Source organism: Pogoniulus pusillus, chromosome 12 (assembly GCF_015220805.1).
Source record: "Pogoniulus pusillus isolate bPogPus1 chromosome 12, bPogPus1.pri, whole genome shotgun sequence".
NCBI classification, from domain to species: Eukaryota; Metazoa; Chordata; class Aves; order Piciformes; family Lybiidae; genus Pogoniulus; species Pogoniulus pusillus.
This window is the reverse complement of record NC_087275.1, coordinates 23,634,536-23,658,375: the sequence shown is the minus strand read 5'-3', so window position 1 is coordinate 23,658,375 and position 23,840 is coordinate 23,634,536. Positions and strand designations below refer to the sequence as shown.

General features: G+C 46.5%; 1 protein-coding gene across 1 annotated transcript; it reads left to right on the top strand.

Annotated features, from left to right (window-relative positions):
* The first annotated feature begins 6,693 nt into the window (after positions 1-6,693).
* On the top strand, positions 6,694-12,288 carry NYX (nyctalopin). Its single transcript, XM_064152181.1, has 3 exons — positions 6,694-6,764; positions 6,946-7,021; positions 10,889-12,288. The coding sequence occupies exons 2-3, from the start codon at positions 7,000-7,002 to the stop codon at positions 12,286-12,288; spliced, it is 1,422 nt and encodes a 473-aa protein (XP_064008251.1). The 5' UTR covers positions 6,694-6,764; positions 6,946-6,999.
* Positions 12,289-23,840: the final 11,552 nt, after the last annotated feature.

Here is a 23,840-nt window from a genome sequence, read left to right as displayed (position 1 = left end):
GCCCCCATGAACTGGTGTAAAAGCCAGTAGCCTGTACACCCATGGAGAGGGTCTCTGCCCTGCCCTCACACCAGGTAGTGGGAGGGCTTGGCCTTGAAGGAGCTATGCTCCATCCTCTGAGCTCCTTGACCCGGGCTCTGTGTGATGTCTATCTGGACTGTTGGCAGAGGTTTGGGCTGACAGCCTGTGGTTTGCTGTGCAGTGCATCTGCTTCAACCTCCTTACCCTAGAGTGTGCTGTTCCCTTTCAGCAGACAGTCCTGCTGCAGCTGCAGGCTCCTGGGCCTCAGAGCTTGGCTATTGTGCAGCAGCTTGCCTAGGGCTTCAAATCTGGTGCCCACCTTAACCCTCTCCTCTTTCTGCTGGTTTGCTGGCTTCTCCTTCGTCCTGAGTTAGTGGCTTTTTGGTGGCTATTGCTTGACAAACACTGCTGCTAGCTACCTTGTCTTGTCTCTGCTTTCTCCTGCCACAGACCAGGTGGTGAAGAGTCCCTCAGATTTACTCCTGCAGGTAGCCGAGCCCTGTCTGAGGTGGCTGTTGAGCTGCTTTGCCCTCAGGCTGGGTTTGGGCATTGTGCCCAGCACTGTCCATGCTCTCAATTAATGGGCATATGTCTGTCAGGAAACTGTCCCCACTCAGGCCAGCTCTGTGGTGGCAGCCTGCTACTTGGTGGCCTGGGTGTGTGCCTGCAATGCTGTTGGGAACATGGCTTGGGGTGGGAAGGAAAGTGAGGTGGTGTGAAGTGTCCATGGGGCTGCAGCAAAGCCAAGCAGCACAATGAACATGAAACTGAGAAACAGGTTGTTCTTCAGCCTGTTGTATCTTGCCAGAGAAGCCAGTCAAGGCTTGGACAGTTTTGTGTATACCCATACATTTGGCAGAGGCTGCTGAGGGGGAGTAAGGACCAAAATTGGTCTTTGGGGGGAGATGGGTTTATTTCTGAAAGGCAGGAGCCATTTAGACAGCCTTGAGGTGCTATTCCTAGCTATGAGGAGGACGTTGCTGAGGCACTACAGTAACTTTCCTTTCCAAGGGGTTTCTTGAAGTAATCTGGATCTTCTTTGGTTGGGGATGGACCACAGCACAGCAGCCTGAGGAGGCTGGAGAGGATATGAGAGGGCTGCAGAATGAGGCAGAGAGACAGTGACAATGTGCAACCTGCAGCACTCAGGCTGAGGAGGTACTGATTGTCCTGGGCTATGATAAAATGGAACCCCTGAGCCCTTGGGCAGTGGTAGGGGGAAGCTCTGGAAGAGACTGCTCCACTAAACACCTATATGTGACCTTAGGGCCCTGGAGCTTAATGCCTGGGCCTCAGTCTAAACTTAAATGAACCCCCTTCCTGCAGAAGAAAAGCTGTCCTCTCTTCTGAGAGAGGGAAAAGCTCTTAAATCCTTGCTCTTGAAGTCCTGATCGGCTCCTCAGCTGCTTCTGCATCTCCTGTAAGCAGCAACATCCCATGTGCACCAAGCACTATTTCTGGCAGCGGCAGGGACTCTGCTGAATTTGCAAACCCCAGCAGAGCCACACGGGTCTGTCATGGCCTCCTGAAGTGCAGCAGTCCCTGCCGCAGTCCCCACCCCAACCTACGCCGTCCGGAGCTATGCACGCAGCAGCGCGGCCAGCTCAGTGACCACCAGCCTGGGTCCCGTGAGGCTTGGCAGGCAGCAGGAACCCTGGCAAGGAACGCTGAGGCAGCTACTTCAAAGGTCACCCCAAGCATCACAGACGGGACAGCTCAGATGTGTCACACAGCTCCTGCTGTGAGAAGAGGGGAAGTATGCACTGTGCTGCGGCTGCTGGTGCAGCAGTGCAGGAAACCAAAGCCTGGGGCAAGTGGAGAGGGGCTTGACTGCTCGGCAGCATACAGACCCCACTCCCCTCTGCTAGTTCCACAAATGGAAGCAACTCTTAGAGATAAAAAGCAGGGGTGCAAAGGTTCAGCCAGTGGAGTTAGGCAAGCAGCTCTGCCTCTTCACTGCTCTGAGCAGGGTAGTGCTGATCTGGACGTGCGATGCTTGGGATGCAGCTAACCCAGCACTGGTGTCTGGTGGTTTGAGGCTTTCTTATCGCTCTCCATTGGTGAAAATGGGCCCTGCTGAGGACCATGGTGGTGCCCATAGGCAGGCAGCTAAAGTGGGTGAGATGAGACCTCTCTCAGCTTCATTTAGGCAAGATGAGTCTCACCAGCCAACCTTTGAAAATAAAGGGAATGATTTAAGCTGCAGCTGAACCACTGCACAAAGTGGTCCTCAGTGATCATTTTAAAGCATGTTAATCTGTATCAGTGATAGGAGCAACTGTCAGACCCTTAACTCACTGTCACACGAAATGCCCCTGACTGTGAAGAATTGAGAAGTAATCTTGTGTCAAATCTACACAGGCTTGCCCTGCAAGGCGGACTCATCTTCAGTGCCAGCTTGTGAAACTGTGCCAAGGCTTATGCCCCCAGCACGCACCACCAGAGCAGAGAAGGCTTCTCTGGTCAGGTCTGAATTCTCCAAATTCTTTTGGTGGAAGATCAGCTGCAGATGTAAACATTGGGTGGTTGGTTTTTTTTTCTTTTCTTTTTCAGTGGCAGCAGCATAGCTCTGCTCTTTCTGGGCTCAGCTCCACTGCTGTGTTGACCTCTGGCTTCTCTGAGTTCCCAGAGACTGAAAAGGGCAGGACAGGTCATGAGGAAGAGCCCTTGGTGGGAAAAAATAAATAAATTAGTAGTGCAGAGAAGTAAGGTCTGTAGCTTCTGAGTGTATTTCCAGCCTGGCAGCCACAGCACTTTCCCAGCACAGTGTCTACAGTGCGCTGAACCCTCAGCATTAACCACTTATGAGTCATACTCTGAAAAATGTTGAGGTGTGGTTTAAAGGCCAAGCTTGTTTTTAAAAGAACAAAAAAATGCTGAGCTCCTCTATATACACTCTGGTATTTAACATTTTCTACCTAAGACTATAAAACTCTTTTTATCAGGCCTCTTTCTCATATGGTCCTTTCAGGACCAAGGGTTATCAGGAGTTGCAAGAGCTGGCAGAAGTTCATGGGAAGCACTGGATGGTGAGTTTGGTGTTCCTTCAGTGCTCTGCTGAAGCTGCTTGCAGGGCAATCCTCCTTAACCAGCTGGCTGCCTGCTGAGGGGGCTTTCCTAGAAAAGCTGACCTCAGTGTGTCTCCCACCCTCAGCCTCCATCACCTCCTACTGTGCATGTGCTGAGATCACAGAATCACAGAATGTCAGGGACTGGAAGTGACCTAAAAAGATCATCTAGTCCAAGCGCCCTGCCAGAGCAGGATCATCTGGAGCACATCACACAGGAAGGCATCCAGGTGGGTTTCTAATATCTCCAGAAAGGGAGACTCTGCAACCTCCCTGGGCAGCCTGTTCCAGTAGTCTGTTACCCTCACAGTGAAGACATTTTTCCTCATGTTTCCATGGAACTTGATGTTCATATCTTCTCTGTGCTGTGGGCTGGAGATGTGTGAGGCTTCTGCCCATATATAATATAGGAAAATGTCCTACTCTAATCCTTGGAGCTGCTCCTGATGGCCAGACAGGGGATCCAAGCACGCCTGCATAGGTGAAGCTGTGGATGGGAGAACTCATGCCAGGGACATGTGCTGTTGCAGCCATTCATACCCCCAGGGGCAGTTGAAAAGGCCAGAGTGGGTCTGGGCTTGATCTCCAGGGGCTGCAGCCACAGAGCTATCTATGTGGGACCCTGATGGCACAGCTGATGTCAGAAACTCCTGCAGGACCTAATAATGTCTGTGCTGGTCTATGGCAAAGCTTCCTGTTGCGGTAGCTCTCAGAGGTGTTCCCTGGCAGCTTTTCTTCAGCTGATTTTTCAATAGACACCAGTATCACAGTATCACCAAGGTTGGAAGAGACCTCATAAATCATCAAGTCCAACCTCCTGTCACTGTCCTTTCTCTACCCTAAAGGGACTGCTGAGGTGCACAGAGTTCCCAGTTTAACAAGCCCCACCCTGCCTCCGACTCCCAACCTATTCATGGTACATAGTGGAGGTTCCTGGGGGGTTCTCCTTAGGGCATGAGCTTTGCCAGGTCCTGCAAACTGTCCTGCAAATGGAGGTTGCTCTGCAGATAATAAAAGCATTTTCAGGGGCTCAGTGGTCCTTTGAGTCCCATCCCCACTGGTCTCTTACTGTGCATGTGGGAGAGGAAGCATGAGGCCCAGGGAAGCCCCAGATTCTCAGCAGGATTCTGGTGCCGTGGTGCAGATCAACTCCCTGTTTTTGACAAGCAGATTTAGTGTTGTTTTGCAAACCAAGCAGCAGGTCTAGTCCTCAGGGAGCTGTTGACTGATCACACACCAAATTGTCCTCAGGGCTCACAAACCTTCTTTGTCCACTGCCTCCACCTTGTCTAGAGCATGTGTTCACCTGAGGAGAGACAAGAGCTCTAGTACCACCTTCAGGGCTGTGGCAAATGTCGGGAGAAAGGAGCTAGAAATAGCGCTCCTCTCCACCAGTTTTTTTTATAGCTGAAGTGTCAGTAACCTCTTTTTGCCATTAGACAGTTTATGGCTTCCTGTGGAAATCAAATCCTGAAGAAACACCAGCTGCCCCAGCACTGCCGAGTGCCCAGCTGCTGCCACTTCTGTTCCAACAAGGACTCCAGTGGCTTCAGCTCTGTGGCAGAGGCTGCAGTGCCCTGTGTGTGACTCTACAAATCTCTTTGTGCTAGTTTGAAGCTAGCTAGAATGTTTTGGTGAGAAGAACTAGATTACAGGCTGTGAAAGGGAAGCAATGGCGATGCCTACTTCACTCATAGGCTTGCTGAGAGGTATAAGAACAAGAGTATAAACATAGATAAGGGAGACGCTCTCTGTATGAGTTCTGGGCTGCATTTCTCTCTCTGACCTAACCTGCCATCTCTCTGATTAATCCACCTGCTTCCTAACCCCCCTGGCTGACACTCCAGTCTTCCTTGGGAACAAGACAACGTCTGGGGTAAGGTAGAGAGGGGTGGGGGAAGGGGGAAGGGTGGTTGGGAGCCCTTCCTGGGGACTCAGGTTTCTGGGAAGGCTGTTGTGTTCCTGTATTACATTTTACCTTGTGTATCTCTGTCTATAACTGTATATACTGTAAATATCTGCTTGTATATTGTGCTAAGCTGTAAATATAAGCTTCATTCAATTTCCAGAGCTGCTGAGTCTGGTCTGGGTGATTTACAAAGTGTGTGTGGAGGGCGAGTAACACCCAAACCATCACACTCCTGTGCAAGGCAGTGTGGTGTGAAGTGCAGAAGTTAAAGGAGTTGAGTGAGGGAAGGGATCCTTCAGACAAAATCAGTGCTGTATGTGTGACCCCTTGCCCCCAGCCTACCCCTCATCACTAGCCTGCTTACTCAGTGTTTAGGCAGACACAAATCTCCTGAGGTGCCAGCCAGGTGCCTCAAGACTGAGGGACTGCTAAAACAAACTAAAATCGATGTAGCTGGGTGCTTTAATTTTCAGGAAGAGCTGAGCAGCAGCAGGCTGAATCTCTCCTGCTGTATCAAGCACAAATTATTCTATTTCCCAAGGCGGGGGGGTGGGGGGTGGGGGGGTGCGTGTGAGGTGGGAGGGAGGAGGGGAAAAAAAGAGAAAAAGGCAGCATAATAATTCATTTAGAAATAAAGAGTAGAGCTATTTTGTTCCTCTGACACGGTGAACACAATTACCTAAGGCATGGGAGCCTGAGATAACTCACTTATTCATCCCCCAATCTCCAAAGAAACCATCATCATTCTGTCAGAAAGGCTTTAGAATCCAACTGATATCCCGAATGCTAAAACATCACCACATACAGAACCTGTCTTTACAATTTCCACGCACCAGCTGCAGCATCACAAGCAAAACAAACTCATAGGCAGGGCAGAGTTCATTATTAGCAAGGCCATATATATATATATCATGAGCTCTCCCTGTATTTGCTGACCCTTCTCACAGAGCCGTTGGCATCTTCTTGTCCTTTAGGAGCAATTCCCAGCAAAGAGAAGCACATCAGCATCCTGTTGGCAGTGTGTGAGCCACACCAGGACTGGGAAAATGTGCATGGGAGAAAAGAGTCCCAAGCCGTGCTTGTTTGGAGAGCTCAACAAAGGGAAACCATAAGCTTGTGCTTGCCCCCAAAATATAATCACATTTAGGCTGTGCCCTCCCCTCCCACCTCCTCAGCCATTATGTAATGGAGAATGGAGTAATGACATTCAGCAATGCTGTTTGCATGGCAGCAGGCCAAGCCTGCACTGTATTCTTTTATTTATATATATATATGAATGATGAGAGCAGAGTAGGTTGGCAGAGGGAAGAAAACATCAGTTTAGTTTGTCTGCAATCCCTGTTTTGCTTTGGGAGCTTTAGAGGACAGACACATTCTTCCATCTCTGCTAATCCTCCTCTGATACCGAGGATTTTCCTGCCATTAAATGATAGCTTGTGAGAAAAAAATGCCAACTTTTCAGAGACTGCCTCCTATGGCTAATGGCTGCCTCATGAGCGGGAGGGAGGACACAGCCACTGCCTGCCTGGGTAAGAAATGTGTCTCAGATGATTTCTGTTGGGAATTTCAGTTTTGGCTGTTTGATGGTAAAGTGGTTGTGCTCCTCTGGACCAGCCCCTGTTTCCTGACAAGATGGCCAGTCTCTCACTGTTGGTGATCTTTTCCCACCTCAGATGAGAGCAACCTGCCCCTTGCATGGCTGGTGGGAAGATTGTGGATGAGCTGGTGAAGAGGTGTAGCACACAGCTGCAGGATTGCCTGAGAAGGTCAGTGATGGAAGAAAAATACTTGCCAGGAAGGTGCTGGGAAGTCTTCCATTTGAAAGCATGCAGGAGAGGAGCTTTCCCCTTGCTTTACCTTTCTAAACAGAGACCTTATTAGAGGAAAATGATGCAGGGAAATTGACAGAGGGTGAAATCTGTCTTTGCTCTTCCTCTGTGCTTTTAGATCCCTCAAGTTCGCTTGCCAGACCTGAAATGCCACTAGTGAATAATCAAGGTAATGTTTGCCATCATTTTAAATGGTGAGTATACTCTTATCTGCATTTCACAGTAGTGGATTAGACTGATTGTTTGGAAAGGTGCAGGTTAAATACTCAATTATTGAAATCATTCTCTCTTTACCCTTCTGAAATGTTTTTTTTTCCTGGTGTCACACACTTCCTTTTAAATCCTAAATGACAACAGAATTTTAAAGAGCAGACAACTTCATCCCTGGGTGGGATTTTGTTTGCTTCTTAATCTAATGAGTATTTTTGACCTGACTGATGTGTTCAGCCTTTTTTTTTTTTTTTTTTTTTAATACATATCTCATTTGAGAACCCTCTGTGTAAATGAGTTGGAAATGTCTTCTAGTTGCTGCCACAGTGTAAAAAGCAAAGGACATCCTTTCTAGGGAAGGGGCAGGAGTAAGGAAGGACTGATGGGGGTGTTTCACCCTATATTGTTTAGAGGAAATCTGGCACATAGCAGAAATCTCATCTCCTGTAGTCTGAGCAGCAGCAATCCTGAGGGTTTGGTGGAGGTTCAGATGCAGAATGTTTTCTGACTTCCTTTCCAAGAGCAACAGGGAGAATTGCCACAAAGACTGCAGTGCCAGGGGGCTCCTCTGAGCTCCTGTTGCTGAGGGACTTCTCTAAGCTCCTATTGCCAGGGAATTGTTTTCTGGTTGGATGGTCCTCGAGTGTTTGTTTTCCAGGTACTGCTTGAGGCAGAGATACACTTGTAAATAGACACTTGTAGAGACATACTGGGAAACACCACTAGAAAAAGACTCAGAAATCTGGGCATTAAAGCTCTCCTGTGTATAAGGAGAACAGGATGAATGTGGTTTAGGAACAGATATTTCCTTTGTCAAATGATTAGAGGACAAGCAGGGAGGGGAAGGATGGGATTTTGCTATCATCATGCTCCTTGCTATACTGCACACAGCTGCTGGGGAGGTCTGCTCTGAGGGCCAGAGATGTGACTGTACTCATGGTAGTTGCAGCTAAACACTGAACTTGTTTAGGACAGTCTCACATATAGGACAGTCTATGCACATATGTCCCTATGGATGTCATCCTAAGCCAGTCTCTTCTTCCAGAAGCAACACTTGTATCCATCATTTCCAGACAGCCACCTGTGGTTAGACATTTGGGAACCAGCAAATCCTTAATCTGTCTGGCCCTCAGTTTATGTAACTGCATAACAACAACAACATATGCCCCTCTTTGCCAGCAACAGTGTGAACTGGTGCAAAAGGTAGAAAGTGAGGCAGCCTCTGTGCAGCCTGAACAGAGAGCCATCTAAGGATGATGTGTTTTTATCCCTTCTTGTCCTTACGCTCCTCACCTGTTGTCTGTCCAGGCCCCTGACTGAAGGGGACTTTCCTTCAGGTGTGGTTGTTAGATAAGGGTTCAGGAAAAAGAAGGAGATGAGCCTGCAAACAAACAAAATGACAACCTGTTGAAAATCCTTTCCACCTCTTGGAGTCCTTCACTGTCATTTATCCTTGCAGTGATACTGTTTTGCTAATTCTCTAGTTATGATAGCATGGCCAGGCTTAATGGGACCGCAGTTTTGAAAAGGAAGCTACAGCTAAAGTCCTTCTGGGGTGCTCCCTCCACGTATCTGAATCTTCCTTCTGCATACATTGGCCAGGTTTGTTTGAAGGGAATCAGGTGGGGCAGCTGCTGGGTTGATGTCCTGTCAATGGGGACCTGCTCAGCAACTGATTTTTCTGTCTCCTACTTGAGGAAGCCATGGGCAGCATCAGCTCATAAATGGATTACCATGCATGTTGCCTTTGAAGCAGATAGAAAATGGGCAGAGCAATTGCAGTTCAAAGTGTAGTTTAGTCTATACATTAAAGCCTTAGGGGCTGCAAAATTAGAAATGTGGCTTTTGCTGAAGCTGATGCTCCCTGGCATATAGCCTCACAAGCCTGTCTTAATAAAAACATCCATCGGGATCACAGCTGTAGTGGGCAATTGTTGTGCTGCAAACAGGCAAGGAGAGGCTGTGTGGCTTCAGGGCGCTTCCCTCTCTAGGCAGCCAGCAGGTGTATGTGTGAAAGCCTGTTCCTTGTCCCCTGGGGCCAGAGAGGCACACAGAAGCAGCAGTGTGATCCCAGCAGTGCTGCAATAAAGGTGGCTGGTGGTAAAGCTCCTGATACTCTATGTCTTGCTGAAAGAAACGTAGAAGGCTCATGTCTGTGTGGGAGCCAATAAACTGCAGCAATCAAACCAGTCAGTAGCAATACCACCATTTCCTGCTAGCAACTACATGGCAGGTTCACTGCTGTGGCTTCTCGTTTTGTTGAGTGGTAGGTAGGGTATACCTCTGAGGTCAGATGCAAAATGAGCTCTGCCTTCAGTTCCTTCTTTCTAGTTGGTTGATTTTGTAGATGTCTGTCTGTCTGCATGTTTTACCCCACAAAAATAACTGTGGAAGCTGACATCTCCCATTCCTTTTGTACTTCTCTGGTTTCTCCCCAAGAGCCACCTTCTTCTCTTATTCCTTTTTATACATGCACCTACGTGGGACTAACTTGCAAAGAAAGGGTAGTAGCCACTCGCCTCCCTCATCAGGCTGATAAAGGACAAAGTGGCTGCTCCCATCAAGCATAAGCTGACTGTCCTGAGAACTGGCAGAACAGTGAAAAACATGCTGGCAGTGAAGAGTATCCCATCTATCACGAGATCATAAAGAAAGCAGTTGGATAATATCCCTTAACTTGTTTTTCCTCGTGCTGTTCTACCAGTACGCAGAGGGAATGTGTTTTTAAATACTACTATGTCCTTAAGAGCTGAGACTTCCCTTTGTAGTGCTGCACCAGCTGATGGATCTAGTGGGGTAATGTTAGGCTAAATGAACACAGAAAAGAAAGAAGCAAAAGGCGTGAATTTGATGTACCTCAGGCAGCCAATTGATCTCTCCTGCCCACTGCCAGACTAGCTGAGATGGGTTAGGACCCTCCCCTCTCCCCAGATAAAATTTACCAGAGCAGCTCAGATGGCTTGGAAGTAAGATAAAGCTATATTTTACAGCAAGCTACATTTACAAGCATATACACAAAATGTATTTACATGCATTTACAATTGTATACAATGTAGAAATAATACAGAAATCCAATCCTCTCTCCTGGACAAAGAAAGCCCAGAAGGGGCCAATGCCACCTTCTTCTCTCCCCCCAGATAGAAAACCAAGCAAGATCTCATGCGTTACCTGGTCAGCCAAGGTTAGTATTCAGCCTTGCACAGAGGAGCAGTGGAGGAGATGGAAAGCAGAAGGCAAAGGGAACAAAGAGTGAGAAATTATTTATACTTTGCTGTTTTATTCCTCTTAGCAAACCAGAGAATGATACAGACCTGATCATTATTATTGTTTTTATAACCAATGACCTGATGATTCAGCCTATATTCAAAGGATGCCCAGAAAGTTCCTCTTTCTTGTATATAGTTTAGAATCAAAATAGAGCCTTAGCTCTTAAACTGCTACACTACCATACACTGTCCTTCCCTTTTCCCCACCCAGTAGAACTGCAACCTGTCTATAGCTGCTGGTCCTCAAATCACCTCTGCCTGTGCACTGGCCAGACCGTGTCCCTGTCAGTTTGCAGAGAGACTCATTGCAGAGACACTAAGAAATACTTAGGTTTAGGTGAGTCCCTGCTCTTGGGGAGAGAAATTAATCAGAGCTGACATTGTAGCTGTTGTTACAGGTTTAAAACCCTCTCCAGCAGATCTGTAGGAATCTTTTGCTGGAGTTCCTCAGTCAGCACTGATGCACAAGCAGCCTGGCTAGAAGGGTGGCGAAGACAGAGCACTTTCTTTTTGCTGTCGTGACTAATGTGTTTGCTGTCGATGCATCCTGCTGCTCTTCTATGCCTCCGTGTTCCTCTCTGGCAGTGATCCTTTGGGTGCCCCATGTCCACGCGGTGTGGGCCTGCGTGCGGTCCTGTCCTGCCAGCTGCGTCTGCACCCAGGAGCGGAGCTGCTCTGTCCTCTGTGATCGTGTCGGTCTAGGGCAGATCCCCAGCGAGTTCCCTTGTGAAGCCTCCTCCATCAACCTGGACAAAAACAGTATCAAGTTTCTCTCTGAGAGGGCATTTGGGACCTTGCCTTCTCTCAAATCCCTGTCGCTCAACCACAACAATATCTCCTTCATCACTCCGGGGGCTTTCAAGGGCCTCCCCAGCTTGACGGAGCTGAAGATGGCTCACAACGAGTACATTCGCTACCTGCACACACGGACCTTCACTGCCCTCAGGCGCCTGGTCAGGCTGGACCTGGCGGACTGCAATCTCTTCAACATCCCAGACAGGATCTTCATTGAACTGCATGCTTTGCAGGAGCTCTTCTGCTTCCAGAACAACTTCCGGAGGATCCCAGGTGCCATCAGGGGCATGGAGAACCTGACTCACGTTTACTTGGAGAGAAACAGGATCGAAGCGGTAGCCTACAACTCCCTGCAGGGCCTGACCAGGTTGAAATACCTGAATCTGCAGGACAACAGGATAAATGTCATCCACGAGAGAGCTTTCCAGGGCTGTCAGAAGATGGAGTACCTCTATCTGAATGACAATTTGATCAGTGAGCTTCCAGAAAACTCTTTCGACGGCCTGAGGTGCCTGAAGATGCTCAACTTGGGGGGCAACTTCCTCAGGAACATTTCCAACACCTGGTTCAGGGACCTGGGGGAGCTGGAGGTCCTCTACCTGGACCGCAACAGGATCAACTACATCGAGGAAGGGGCTTTTGAGAACCTTACCAGCCTGGTGACCCTGCACTTGAACAGCAACAACCTGACGACGCTGCCCTTCTCGGTCTTCCAGCCGGTGTACTTCCTGGGGCGGCTCTACCTCTTCCGCAACCCCTGGGAGTGCGACTGCCGCATCGAGTGGCTCAAGGAGTGGATGGAGAACTACAGGCTGGTCAGGGACATTCCCTGTGCCTCCCCCTCCTCAGTAGCAGGGATCGATCTGATGGACGTGCTCTATGAGAGGTCACCAGAAGGTTTCTGTCTTGACCCGGTGGAGCTAAACGTTACATCCGAGGGCCCAACCCCGAGCGAACAGCCTTGGTCTACCACTGAGAGCAGGTTCAACAGCCTTATCTCCAAGCTCTTGCTCCAGATGGGCCTTCCTGAAGAGGTGGCAAACACTACTGAAGTCTACATTAATGCCACGCAGCTGGATGTGCTGACGGATGGGGTTTCTTCTGGTGGGGGGGAAGAAACTGCTGAGGCCATCTTCTTCTCTCTGTACCTCCCAGCACTTTTTACTGTGATTGTTCTGCAGTGCAAATAGCCTGAGGGCTTCATGGATCATAGATCTCGCTTAAGAATTTAGTCCTTGTACCTACCTAGTCATTAGGGAAAAGTTTGTACTGTGGACCTCTGATACGCAACTGGATCCAAACTCCCCCAGATTGGATTAGTTGAATCTGGCTCCAGATTCCTCAGGGTCCTGGTGGGATCTGTTTCAAGGCTGACTCTCACTCCAGGTCAGAAACCTGCCTGAGGGTCTCAGCACCTCACAGATACTCACAGAGCTGCATGTAAGATGATCGATGAGAGAATGGCAGCAAGGTTGAGTTTTGCTCAGAGATGTGTGAGGTTGTCCCCTGCTAGGAGGTATGCATGGTGGGGCAGTGCAGCTCTTTTTATTCTGTTGGGCCAGCTCCAATTGACTCAACCATCCACTTTATGAGAGCAGGAAGAGACAGCAAAACTGGAATCACCCCCCTGCTTCATATCCTGACAGACACCCACAGCAGCTGCTGCTTAATGCTGGTGAGCACTGCAATGCCAGGAGAGGAGCAGGGCTGTCCTTAGCAGCATCCAGGCATGCAGCACTGGCCCTCATGGAACAGCATCTGAGGAGGGTACCTGCCCTGGGAGGGTGTGTGATCAGTGCAGTGTTTTGGCCATGACTTCAGACATGTGTTTGGTCCTTTCTCCCTCTGCTATCCTTGTCAAAACATTCTTCTCAGAGAAAAAAGCTATTTCAACATAACAGTTTACTTATTAACATCTGTTTCAAACGTGGGTTTGTATTTCAATGAGTATATTGTTTCAGGGACTGCTTTGGTTTTATTTGTGTGTTATTTCATGGCATGCCAGGAGGGGCAAGAACACAGTGGTGACGAATGCAACCAGGCCCTTTAAAATGCTTTTGTATTTCCACCACTAGTGTGCACCACAAAGCATCTCATATTATGCTGTGCTAACCAGCTATGTTGTCATTTTCTTTTATATGGCATCTCACATGTTTTGTCTTTGAAACCTTCAATGAAAGCTGCTACTGTGACCAGAAAGAATCATCATGTTTTTTTTCTCTATCAGACCACATTAATATGATTTGATTTGATTTGATAATGATTTGATACTTTGCTCTTAAAAATAAATAAACTGATTAAAAAAAGAAGTCATGGTTTGTTTTGGGCGTTTTTGAGTTCCTTAAGTTACTCTGGTGGGGTTTTTTTTGTAGGCTACTTAGGTACACATGAATGTCCTGTTTATGCTCTAGAACTAATGGCAAGCTGTTTAGTGAAGCACAAAGAATAGACAATTTGATTCACAGAAAGAGTGATTTGCCATTGGAAAGGGCTGCCCAGGGAGGTGGTGGAGTTGCTGTCCCTGGAGGTGTTCAAGAAAAGCCTGGATGAGGCACTTGGTGCCATGGTCTGGTTGACTGGCTAGGGCTGGGTGCTAGGTTGGACTGGATGATCTTGGAGGTCTCGTCCAACCTGGTTGATTCTATGATTCTATGACTTTGAGCACTTAATGATGCAAAAATGGTGGGCAATGGTCACATTCAATGCATGAAGAACTTCTATTAGCAACTCCTGTGTCCTCTTACATTTGTGCTTGTCTGGGAGAAGCAGGAAAAGAAACAAACTTTTCCAGAAAGGGCTCAATGCTTCAGCAAAGGGATCTGTTCTCACTGTTTCACTGGAGTGAAACTCAGTGCTCTCGGCCTCAAAAGTTTCTGGCATGCCAGCACATTGATGAGCAACACCAGGGATGGTCCTGCAGGCTGTAAATAGCTCTGGAGAAAGACAGCATCAACATGCACTAAATAGCTACATGCTCCTGCAGCAGCTACCACCTGAGACAAGGAAAATGCTTTTCTGCCAGCATGTTTTGCTAGGAAAGAGACACTGTCTTCAGGGGCTTCAAGACATGTGTCTTGGTGCAGCCTGCTTTGATCTGCAGCACTCTGTCCTTAATGATCTACTGCTTTCTAATTATCACCAGTGATTTCTAGAGGAAAGCTGGGTGCAGGGAAAACCAAACCCTCCTTGCTGTGATGTGTCCTTATCTATCTGTAGCTCAACCACAGTTTTTCCCCAGGGAAGAAAGGTGCCAGATGGTTTGATAAATGCCTATTTGACCTGCTCTGTGAACTAAATTCAATGAGTTTGGATTTCCAGGCTCTTTATGAATCCATTAATCTTCTTAAGTGCTAAATTCATCTGTGCATTATCAAAGGCTGGTTTTCAGACCTAGTCCAGCCCAGTGCTGTAGAGATGTATTATGTCAAAGATGCCTTTACAGGAGTAGTATTCCATCCTGTCAGGCAAGGTTTATCAATCGGCTTGGCACAGATGGCAGGACATTGGGCACAAAAGGTTGTATCTCACTTCCTATGAGCATGGACACCTCATGAGTGAATTGTTTTTCTAAGCCACATTTCCATTTTCTGTTCTGAAACACAGTAAAGCTGAAGATTGTTTCACTGTGAAATTGTTGACTGTGGCTTTTGAGTTAATTTGTGCTTCAAAGATGCTTCTGTTTTGTCTGCAGCAGTGGCAGATCTCAGCCTGAAACATCTTACAATGTAGCTTTTAGCAGAGATCACGCTGTCAGGTGATGGGCAAGGGCACTGTATATCATACTTCACCGTGTGACAGTGGGGCAGTGATGGCACCCATGTCTCTGTCAGATGTCTTACCTGCTTGCCCCAGAAAGCTCTCCCTGTGCTGCTGCGATATAGTGGTGGCTGCCTGACAGCGTATGGCTGGTGTCGTGCTGCGTGTAATGGGCTTTCAGCTTCCCTGCAGGGATGAGGGCAGACTTGATACTCTCCTGCTTTGAAATCCTGCTCTTGCCTCTGAGCCAAGAGATCAGCAATGTGCATTTCCAGCGGCACAGGGCACATGACTGCTCCAAGTTGATCAGGGAAAAAACTGTGTCTGTGCCTTGCTCTCACTTTACTCTCCTCTGTTGTCACTCATTCCTCTCTCCTCAGCTGAAATGTCCCAGTTGAAAACAGTCACCCCCTTCCTTTCTCCTGGTGTTTAGGAGCCCAACTATTGCCCCCCCACCCCCCCCACCCCCCCAAGAATTTCTGAGTCAGATTGGCCATAAGTGGGATAAAGAAGAATTAAACACAGTTGCAATACCTGAAAGGGGGACAAGTTAAACTGGAAAGACCATGCTGGTTTGTGCCATACCATGTACTCAAGTCAGCACAGATCCCATGTGGAGGCACAAGAAGAGGAGGTCTCTTTTTTTTCCCAGGACACAAACAAATTAACAAGAAGTGTACTCAAGAAATGCTTCAGCAAAATAAGGCCCTACACTATGGCTTAAGACATGTTGTAAAATGCTCTTGCTCCAGGGCTTTTGTCACTAGCTGTTGTCATTAGTTGCACAGTGCAAGCAGCCTTTTTTGAAGATCACAGGATCACAGAGTGTTAGGGGTTGGAAAGGACCTCTGGAGATCGAGTCCAACCCCCTCTGCCAGAGCAGGATCATAGAATCTAGTGCAGGTCTTGAAACAATCCAGAGAAGGAGACTCCACAACCTCTCTGGGGAGCCTGTTCCAGTGCTCTCTGACCCTTAGAGTAGAGAAGTTCTTCCTGCTGTTGTGGTGGATGACATCATTGTCCCTGGGTCAGTTTTGGATAAAACTGGTTTCCTGAGCTGACTCGAGGAATGGGAACATGGAGAAGGGGCTGCTCCTGTTAGTGGCAATGGGGATGGATAGTACAGATCCATGGAGCGTATAGTTCCACAGTATGGCATGGATTTCAGCAGCCATATGGGCACAAACCTCACAACACTAAGGATCTTGTCTCTGAGCATTGTGTTGGTGGCTGTAAACCCCTGGAGAGCAATCATGGAGGAAGCGAACTGCAGCGCTGGGAGCCAGGCTGAGGCAGTGTGGTAGCCTGGGCTCCTCTTTGCACTGCTCTGCAGGCTGTCTCCTTCACTTTGCCCCAAGAGCTGCACTGCTTCCCTATAACCTCTACTCCTCATAACCCTCCTGAGTAGGGATGGTCCTTGTGTCTGCCCCAGGCAGGAGCTGGGTCACAGGCAGACCAGCAGAGAACAGGCAGTGAATTACATATCATGAGGTCTGCATCTGGCAGGTGTTTGCTCCAGCTCTGGAGGGTTGAGATGGCATTATAGTGGGAAATCTGTAGGACATGCTTGTAGCTGAGTGGACATGGGCTGTGGGCATTACATTTTGAACAACACTTTTAGTTTTTCATTTCTGTTTTGCTTAGACTGACAGCTGACTCCAGAGCACAGAGATTCTGGGGTGTAGGAAGGCAAGGTCTAGGGAGGCTTGGGCTTTGCAAGGGCAAGTAAGGTTTCCTTGCTGCAAGCAAGGAGAAGCTGAGTGCCTGGTGGGGTGGGGATGTTCTGGGCTTGCAGCAAATTACATCATGCCCACACATGTAAAACAGTGGGGGTTTACTTCTGGGCTTTTGATGGCGAGAACAAAGCTGAGGGCAGGAGTAGGCAGAGAGGCAAATGTGATAAATCAGTAATAGAGGACAACTGGCAGTGTGCATATAAATTGGGATGGAGCTGGCAGCAGCAATTCCTCACCATGTTGAATGATTATGTCTCAATGTGCTGTGACAGTAAGATATATATCAGACACTACATGGACAGGCACTTTCCTGATGGATGAGATTGGCAAAGAGTCAGAAGACAAAACAGAGAACTAAATGATAAACTTGCAATCAGATAAAGCTTGCTGTAAATATCTGTGCTGAAACAGGTGATTGATTACTTTAATAGGTAAAAAGTAGCTATGAATTTTGCAGATGCAGACTTTTTTTTTAGGCCAGTAAAGCTTAAAGTAGGTTTTGATGAATTCCAAATTACTTGAAAGCCAGGCGAACTGGAACAAAGTGATAGATCAAATTGATGTTGACATGTGAAGTAATATATATTGGAAGACACAACTTGAACTGCTCACAGGCATGGCTAGGCTCTTGGGGAAAGAAAGATCTGAGAACTGCTGTGAAGGGCTGCTTGATCAACTGACACAAACCAAACCAAGTGCTGTAGGTAGCAAAGACTGGGCCAGGAGAAGTAGCAAATCATAATGCAATGGGCTATTATGCCTTTTAGTAGTACATCCTGATCTGGACTACGTCCAGCTTTTTTGCCTTGCCACCCCAGAAGAGACAGAGCAGAAATAAAGTGTGGTAGCAGAAGTGAGATGTGTCATGTAACTAAGATTTCCCATTAGCCAGGGCTGAAAAGAAAGACTTTGTTTACAAAGAGAAACCTAGAAGGTGGTAAGTCTTGTTTAGCTGGACAGACTCAGAAGAGATGTGGGAGATGTGAAGTTGCTTTTGACTCCTTTGAAAGCATCTGTGAGCAAGCCACTTAGTGCTGCACAGATCCTGTGCAGTGCAGGGCACAAATGATCACAAATTGGAGACGAGTGAGACATCTCTGCTTTGTGCCACAGGGCACGGCCACCTTCAGCAGAAGATGCCCATGGGGTGGGAAGGTTTACTTGTTCATGAGGCATTTCTTCTTCCTAGCTGTCACTTTTAGCAGTGGAGCTGAGTTTCTCTGTTCTTGGCTCAGCCATTGTGGTGGGTCCTTCACCACAGTGACCTCTGACAGCCATCATAACTGAGTCTCATCTCCAGGTGCTGTGACACTCAAGATCCAGCTCAGGACACATCTGACCCAAGGATATCAAAGCACAGAAGGTAATCCCACTCCCAGGGGCCCATGTCAACTCCTTGTCCATCAGGACTGTAATATTTGCCAGTCTAATCCCACTGAGGTATCATGATCTAATTTAGTTGGTGAATACTGTTCAATCATCTCCGAGAAAGTGGACAGCAGACAAGCTGTTGGTTCTACTCAGGCAATGCCATATGAAATGGCATTTCTTACTACACTGGTAACAAACAAGTTTGCTTATCCATCAGTGCTACAGCGAGGGAGTATCAGGAATATACATTTCAAACAGAAATAGACACATTTTGCAGCTCCATTCAAAGAAATTGGACTTTGTAAGAGTGCCCTTGGAGAGGAGAAGAAGGTGTCAGAAGGGACAGCTCCCTGGTGTGCAACATGCTGCTCTCTTAATGAGTTAAACATCCCATCTCAGGAGTAATTCAGCAGAAGACGGGCAGCAACCAGCAGCTCTGGCTGAAATTCTGTTTCTAGAGCTCCCCACTGGCCCTCAAGCTCCCTATTTGTATGGATGACTAAGGTTAACCCAGGCTGCCCCCACTCCTGCTGGAGCTTTGTCTGCAACACACAGACCTTGTGCTGGCTGCTGGTACAGGAATGAATCTTGCCTTACACAATCAATTCACAAGATAGTCATCTGCAGATGTGTATTTTAGAATGAAATCTACCTTTGTGGATTTCCAGGCACTCCATCTGCCTGCTAATGTTTTTATTTCATTTGGTGCAGTTTGGGTATTTTCATAATTTACTTCTATCTTAATTCACTTAGACACCTCAGCTCCTGTGTCTAAAAGATTTACTCTTTCCCCTCACTTGCCTCCTACTCACTGCCTTTGACAAAATGCAGGAGAACAAGAGACCAGCTGCCTGTGATATTACATTATAAACACACAACTCAAATGAAATGTTATTCTAAACTCTCTATTATTTAAAAATACTAAATTTAAGAGAATATTTTTTGTGATACAAACTGTAATTGAAATTGTTATCTGGTTCTGTTGTTATGTTACATTACATTCTGTTATGCTAAGTTATGAAGCTGGACATGAGCAGCCAGTATGTGATTGCAGCTCAGAAAGCCAATTGCATCCTGGGCTGCATCAAAAGATGCATTGCCAGCAGATCTAGAGAGGTGATTCTGCCACTTAGCTCTGGTGACACCTCACCTGGGTAATGTGTCCAGCTCTGGAGTTCTCAAAACATGAAGGACATGGACCTGAGGGAGCAGAACCAGAGGAGGGCCATGAAAATGATCAGGGGGCAGGAGCACCTCTGCTATGAGGACAGCTTGAGAGAGTTGGAGTTGTTCAGTCTGGAGAAGAGGGTCTAGGGAGACCTAATCACCATTTGCCAGTACCTGTGGTGATAGGAGAAGCAGCAATGGCTTCAAACTAGAGAAGAGCAGATTTAGATTGGATGTTAGCTCTTTACCAATAGGGTAGTGGAACCCTGGAAGAGGTTGCCCAGGGAGGTGGTTGGAGTGCCATCCATGCAGATATTTAAGGTGAGGCTTGACAGGGCTCTGGGCAACCTGATCTAGTTGAGGATGTCCTTGCTTATTGCAGAGGGGGTTAGACTAGATGACCTCTGGAGGTCCCTTCTAACCCTGACCATTCTATACTGTTAAGTGCTATGCTATGCTGTGCTATGCTATGCTATGCTATGTTAGTGGTGATGCTGCAGGTGGAGAAAGTTGGAGTTGAATGTGAAGCTTAGAAAGGGAAATGTGGACTTTCTAGGTTGGCCTTTAAAATATAAATGGTATTGGAGCAGGTTAGTCACCAACACAGCAAATACTTTGGGCTAGATAGAATATTTCCAAAATGATGTCAGGTCATTTAAAATTTGTAGAGTTTTACAGCAACAAAACTGTATTTTTATGTGATTTCCCATGTTTTTAAGCTAGAGCAAAGTTTGAAAGACCCAGGCTTTAAAAAAGACCCCAAACTTCAAAACATCCCAAGATCTAAATGCAAAGTTTCAGCAGTAGTTCAGTAGCAGCATCAATCAATAAAAATCACCATATAGCCATTCAAGTATATGATACATGGAACTGACCTTCCTGAGAGGGAAATTGTTTTCATTAAATCACTAAAATGGGACAAAGTGTTTGTCAGAAACAGTCCAGAAGACAACAGCAAACCAGCCAAGGTGCAGAGGCAGGGGGTGCAGGAGAGGAAGCATTGAAACTGGTGTCACACTGGAGAAGACAGGTTAAAAAAACAGTGCTCCAAATCCTCAAAGTGGAAAGAAACCACAAATTGCTAGAAGCAACAGCTATGAACTTATCTGCCTTTCACACCCTGAGGTCCTGTGAGTAGCTACTTGGGCACAATGAAGCCTTCCTGGTGTATGTTTACTCTAAGCCAAGAAAACCCTCCTCTATTCTTTCAGCCCTGGGAATTTCACATCTCTGTCTCTGGTCAATAGAAGATCTTACACAGGATGCTGCTGCCTGTGCAGCTTAGTATTAGAAGGGTGAGTTAGTGTTTAATACCTCCTACTGAAGCACTTGTATCTCATGGTTGATACCTGCTTGTCTTTTGGGCAGACAGTGGGTGCCACATCTGCATCTTTAGCACCTACTGAAATCCAGATTTGAGCATAGAACATTGCTGTTGATGGAGCAAAATCTCTATTACTACCCAACTTACTTTACATGGAGCATATCTGCAGATACTGCTCAGGAGCTGGGGACCATTCAGCCTGTCAGTGTTAAGCACCAGTTGTTCATGCCCATATATTCTGGTATCACCTCATGGCCTTACTTACGCTTGACACTCTAAAACACACATCAGATCCCCATCCCTAAGGCTTGCAGCCTGAAAAGACAGCAAGTGACAATGCAGGAGAGGACATACAGGGAGAGGTAAAGTGACTTACCCTGCCTTGCACAGCAGATAACTCCTTAAGTCAAGCACAGCTGCCACATTTCCAAATCTGCTGCTCTGTTTCAAAGCCTTCGTCTACTTATTTTCTCTACAGGCAACTTACCTTTTGCTTTGTTTGTTCAGTCTTATTGGCAGCTACCTTACAAGCCAAAATCCAGATCTCTTGAAGAGAGCATGTGAATTACTTCAGTGGATTTTCAAATGCCAAGAGGAAAATAGCTTGGTAATTAAAGCCAGAGTTTAGGTTGCCTTGATCTGTGGATTGAAGCAGTCACCTGCTTTCTGATCTTTGGTATACAGAAAGATGCTTTTAATAAAATGATTTCTGTTGCATTTGAAGTTTTGGGCTTTTGCTGTTGACTGTTGACATAGGCTGGGGCCAAACCTCTTGAAGTTTTTACTGCTTTAGCAGCCTTGTACCCACTTTGGGAGAGCTCTGCTCACAGGCTAAGCTGCTAAGAAGAAATGCAGCAGAATGAACAGCTGTGCATATGCAGATACCTCCTTTAACACCTTTGTTGGTGACAATGAACAGTGGTGCTGAGTGCACCCTCAGCTTGTTGACAACACCAAGCTATGTGGTGCAGTCAGAACGCTGTAGGGAGGAGATGCCATTCAGAGAGACCTTGACAGGCTGGAGAGGTTGCCTTGTGCAAAACTCACGAAATACAAGGCCAAATGCAAGCTTCTGCACATGGGTCGAAGAAATCCCAAGCACAAATAAAAGTTGAGCAATACACAGATTAAAAGCTGCCTTGCAGAGGACTTGGGGGTACTAGTGGATGAAAAACTGAATACAAGCCAGTAATGTGTACACAATCCAGAAGGCCAAACCCATCCTGGACTGCACCAGAAGAATGGTCAGAAGACAGGGGAGGAGATTCTCCCTCTCTGTTCCACTCCTGTGTGACTCCACCTGGAGTACTGTATCTAGCTTTGGGGTTCCCAGCATATACATATGGACATGCTTGGGTGAGTCCAGAGCAGGGCCACAAAGATGTTCAGGAGGCTGGAGCACTTCCCCTGGGAGTACAGGCCAAGAGAGTTGGGGTTGTTTAGCCCAGGGAAGCAAAGGCTCCGGGAAGACAAAGTGGTCTTGTAGCACTTAAAGGGGGAAAGGTGGGCACTGATTCTTTATCAGAGAGTGTTGCGATAAGGATGAGGGGTAACAGTTTCAAACTGAAAGAGGATAGATTTAGTTTAGATCTTGGGGAGAAATTCTTCACTGTGAGAGTGACAAGACACTGGAACAGGTTGCCCAGAGTTCAAGGTCAGGTTGATGGGGCTCTGAACAACCTGATCTAGTGGAAGGTGTCCCTGCCCATAGCAGAGGGGTTGGAACTTTGAGGTCCATTCCAAACCAAATAATTCTCTGATTCTGTGATGTATTTTTTTTTCTTCAGAAAGTCTAAGACTACATGAAAAGTGATCAAGATTCTAACTGGCTAAAAGCTTAACAGAGATTACAGCTATGGGAAATGTATTGCTGAGGTAAGAATTAATTATGGAACAGAATGATCTGGGCAGGAAGATTTAAAAGCTTTTAGCTCTGAGGCCAAATCATAAGAAGTCAAAAAGCTTACTTCAGGTCCAGCTCTCACAGAATTGAAGCAGAAGGCTGCTAAAAATCACTTAAGGGGAAGAAAATAAACATTACCATAGGTGCACTAACTGCATCAGTAAATAAAAACCCTACAACCATTGCCGATGTTGGAACTGGCTTGGAATTTCTTGTGCAGCATTGGAAAAAGCACACTCTCCTCTGGCTTCAGCTTCTGCACTCATCATTATGGCACATACACCAAGCACAATCACTCAGGAGAGGTCACTTATGCCCTCCTTGTTTGTAACACGTTTTCTGTTGTGCAGGTGCTTATGTTACTACTTGACATAACATACAGCAACCTCCTCAGTAAAGCTACAGGTAAGCCTTAGCTCATTAAAAAGCAGAGAAGAAACTAGACTGAGAGACAGGCTTATTAAGAAAATTGATATGCTTCACATAAAGAAAGTAGACTTTTTGTGGTGTCTGCTTTAGCTCAGACCCTGTCAATTTAGGTTGAAAAAAAGAGATGACAAATTAGTTGAGAAATGCACTTTTCCTGTGGTTTTCACAATCCTCTTTTACCAAGTATCTTAAGCCTGAAATTTGAATTCAAACTGCCTACACATTAAAGAAGTTGAGAACTGCCTGCAGTGGGAGAGAATAGGACCAGAACTGTTTGGATGTAATAGATTTGCAAAAAACAATGCAGACTTTGGCAGGATTTCCAAGTATTTTCTTAAATAACAGCACTCTGAAATAATTTCCCTAGAGAAAACATCAACAATGGGAAAGTATGGAAATGAGCCTGTGCATTAACTTTTCTAAGTGGCTGCAGGATCCACCTCTTGAAATATACACTGCAGTTAAATGATGTTCAGGCTGCAACTTCTCACCTTCTACACTGTCCTATCAAAATCAGCTGAGTAATGTTGCTAGTGAAGTCTCTGAAGCAGGTAGTGATATTTTAGCATAAAGGCTAGTGGCACTTGACTGTGATCAAATAAAACCAATGCTAAAATATGTGAAAGAATTCAGTTTTGGTGATGAGATTAAAAATATCCCTCTGATTTTAAATAGCTGCATGCTGTGAGTTGCATGACAGTGGCCAGGATTGTCTAAACTAGGTTACCATGCAATAATCTTACCACTCTGAGACATTGAATAACCTAGTGTACTTTTATTAAGTAAATGGAAGCAGAGGTTAATGAACATTTATTGGACCAACTTAACACCTCGAAATCACAGGCATCAGTCAGACTGGGAGCAGCATACTGATAAGATCAAGTTTTCTTTACAAATCTATCAGCCCCTGTACAAAAATAAAGTATAAAAGGGGCAAACTGAAATATTTGTTTCTTCCCAGTCCCAGGGCTGCTTCTGAGGTCACATTCAGTATAAATTTAGAGAAGTCCAAGAGGTGCTCTAAATTATGCAGTGATATTTACAGTACTAGAAGGA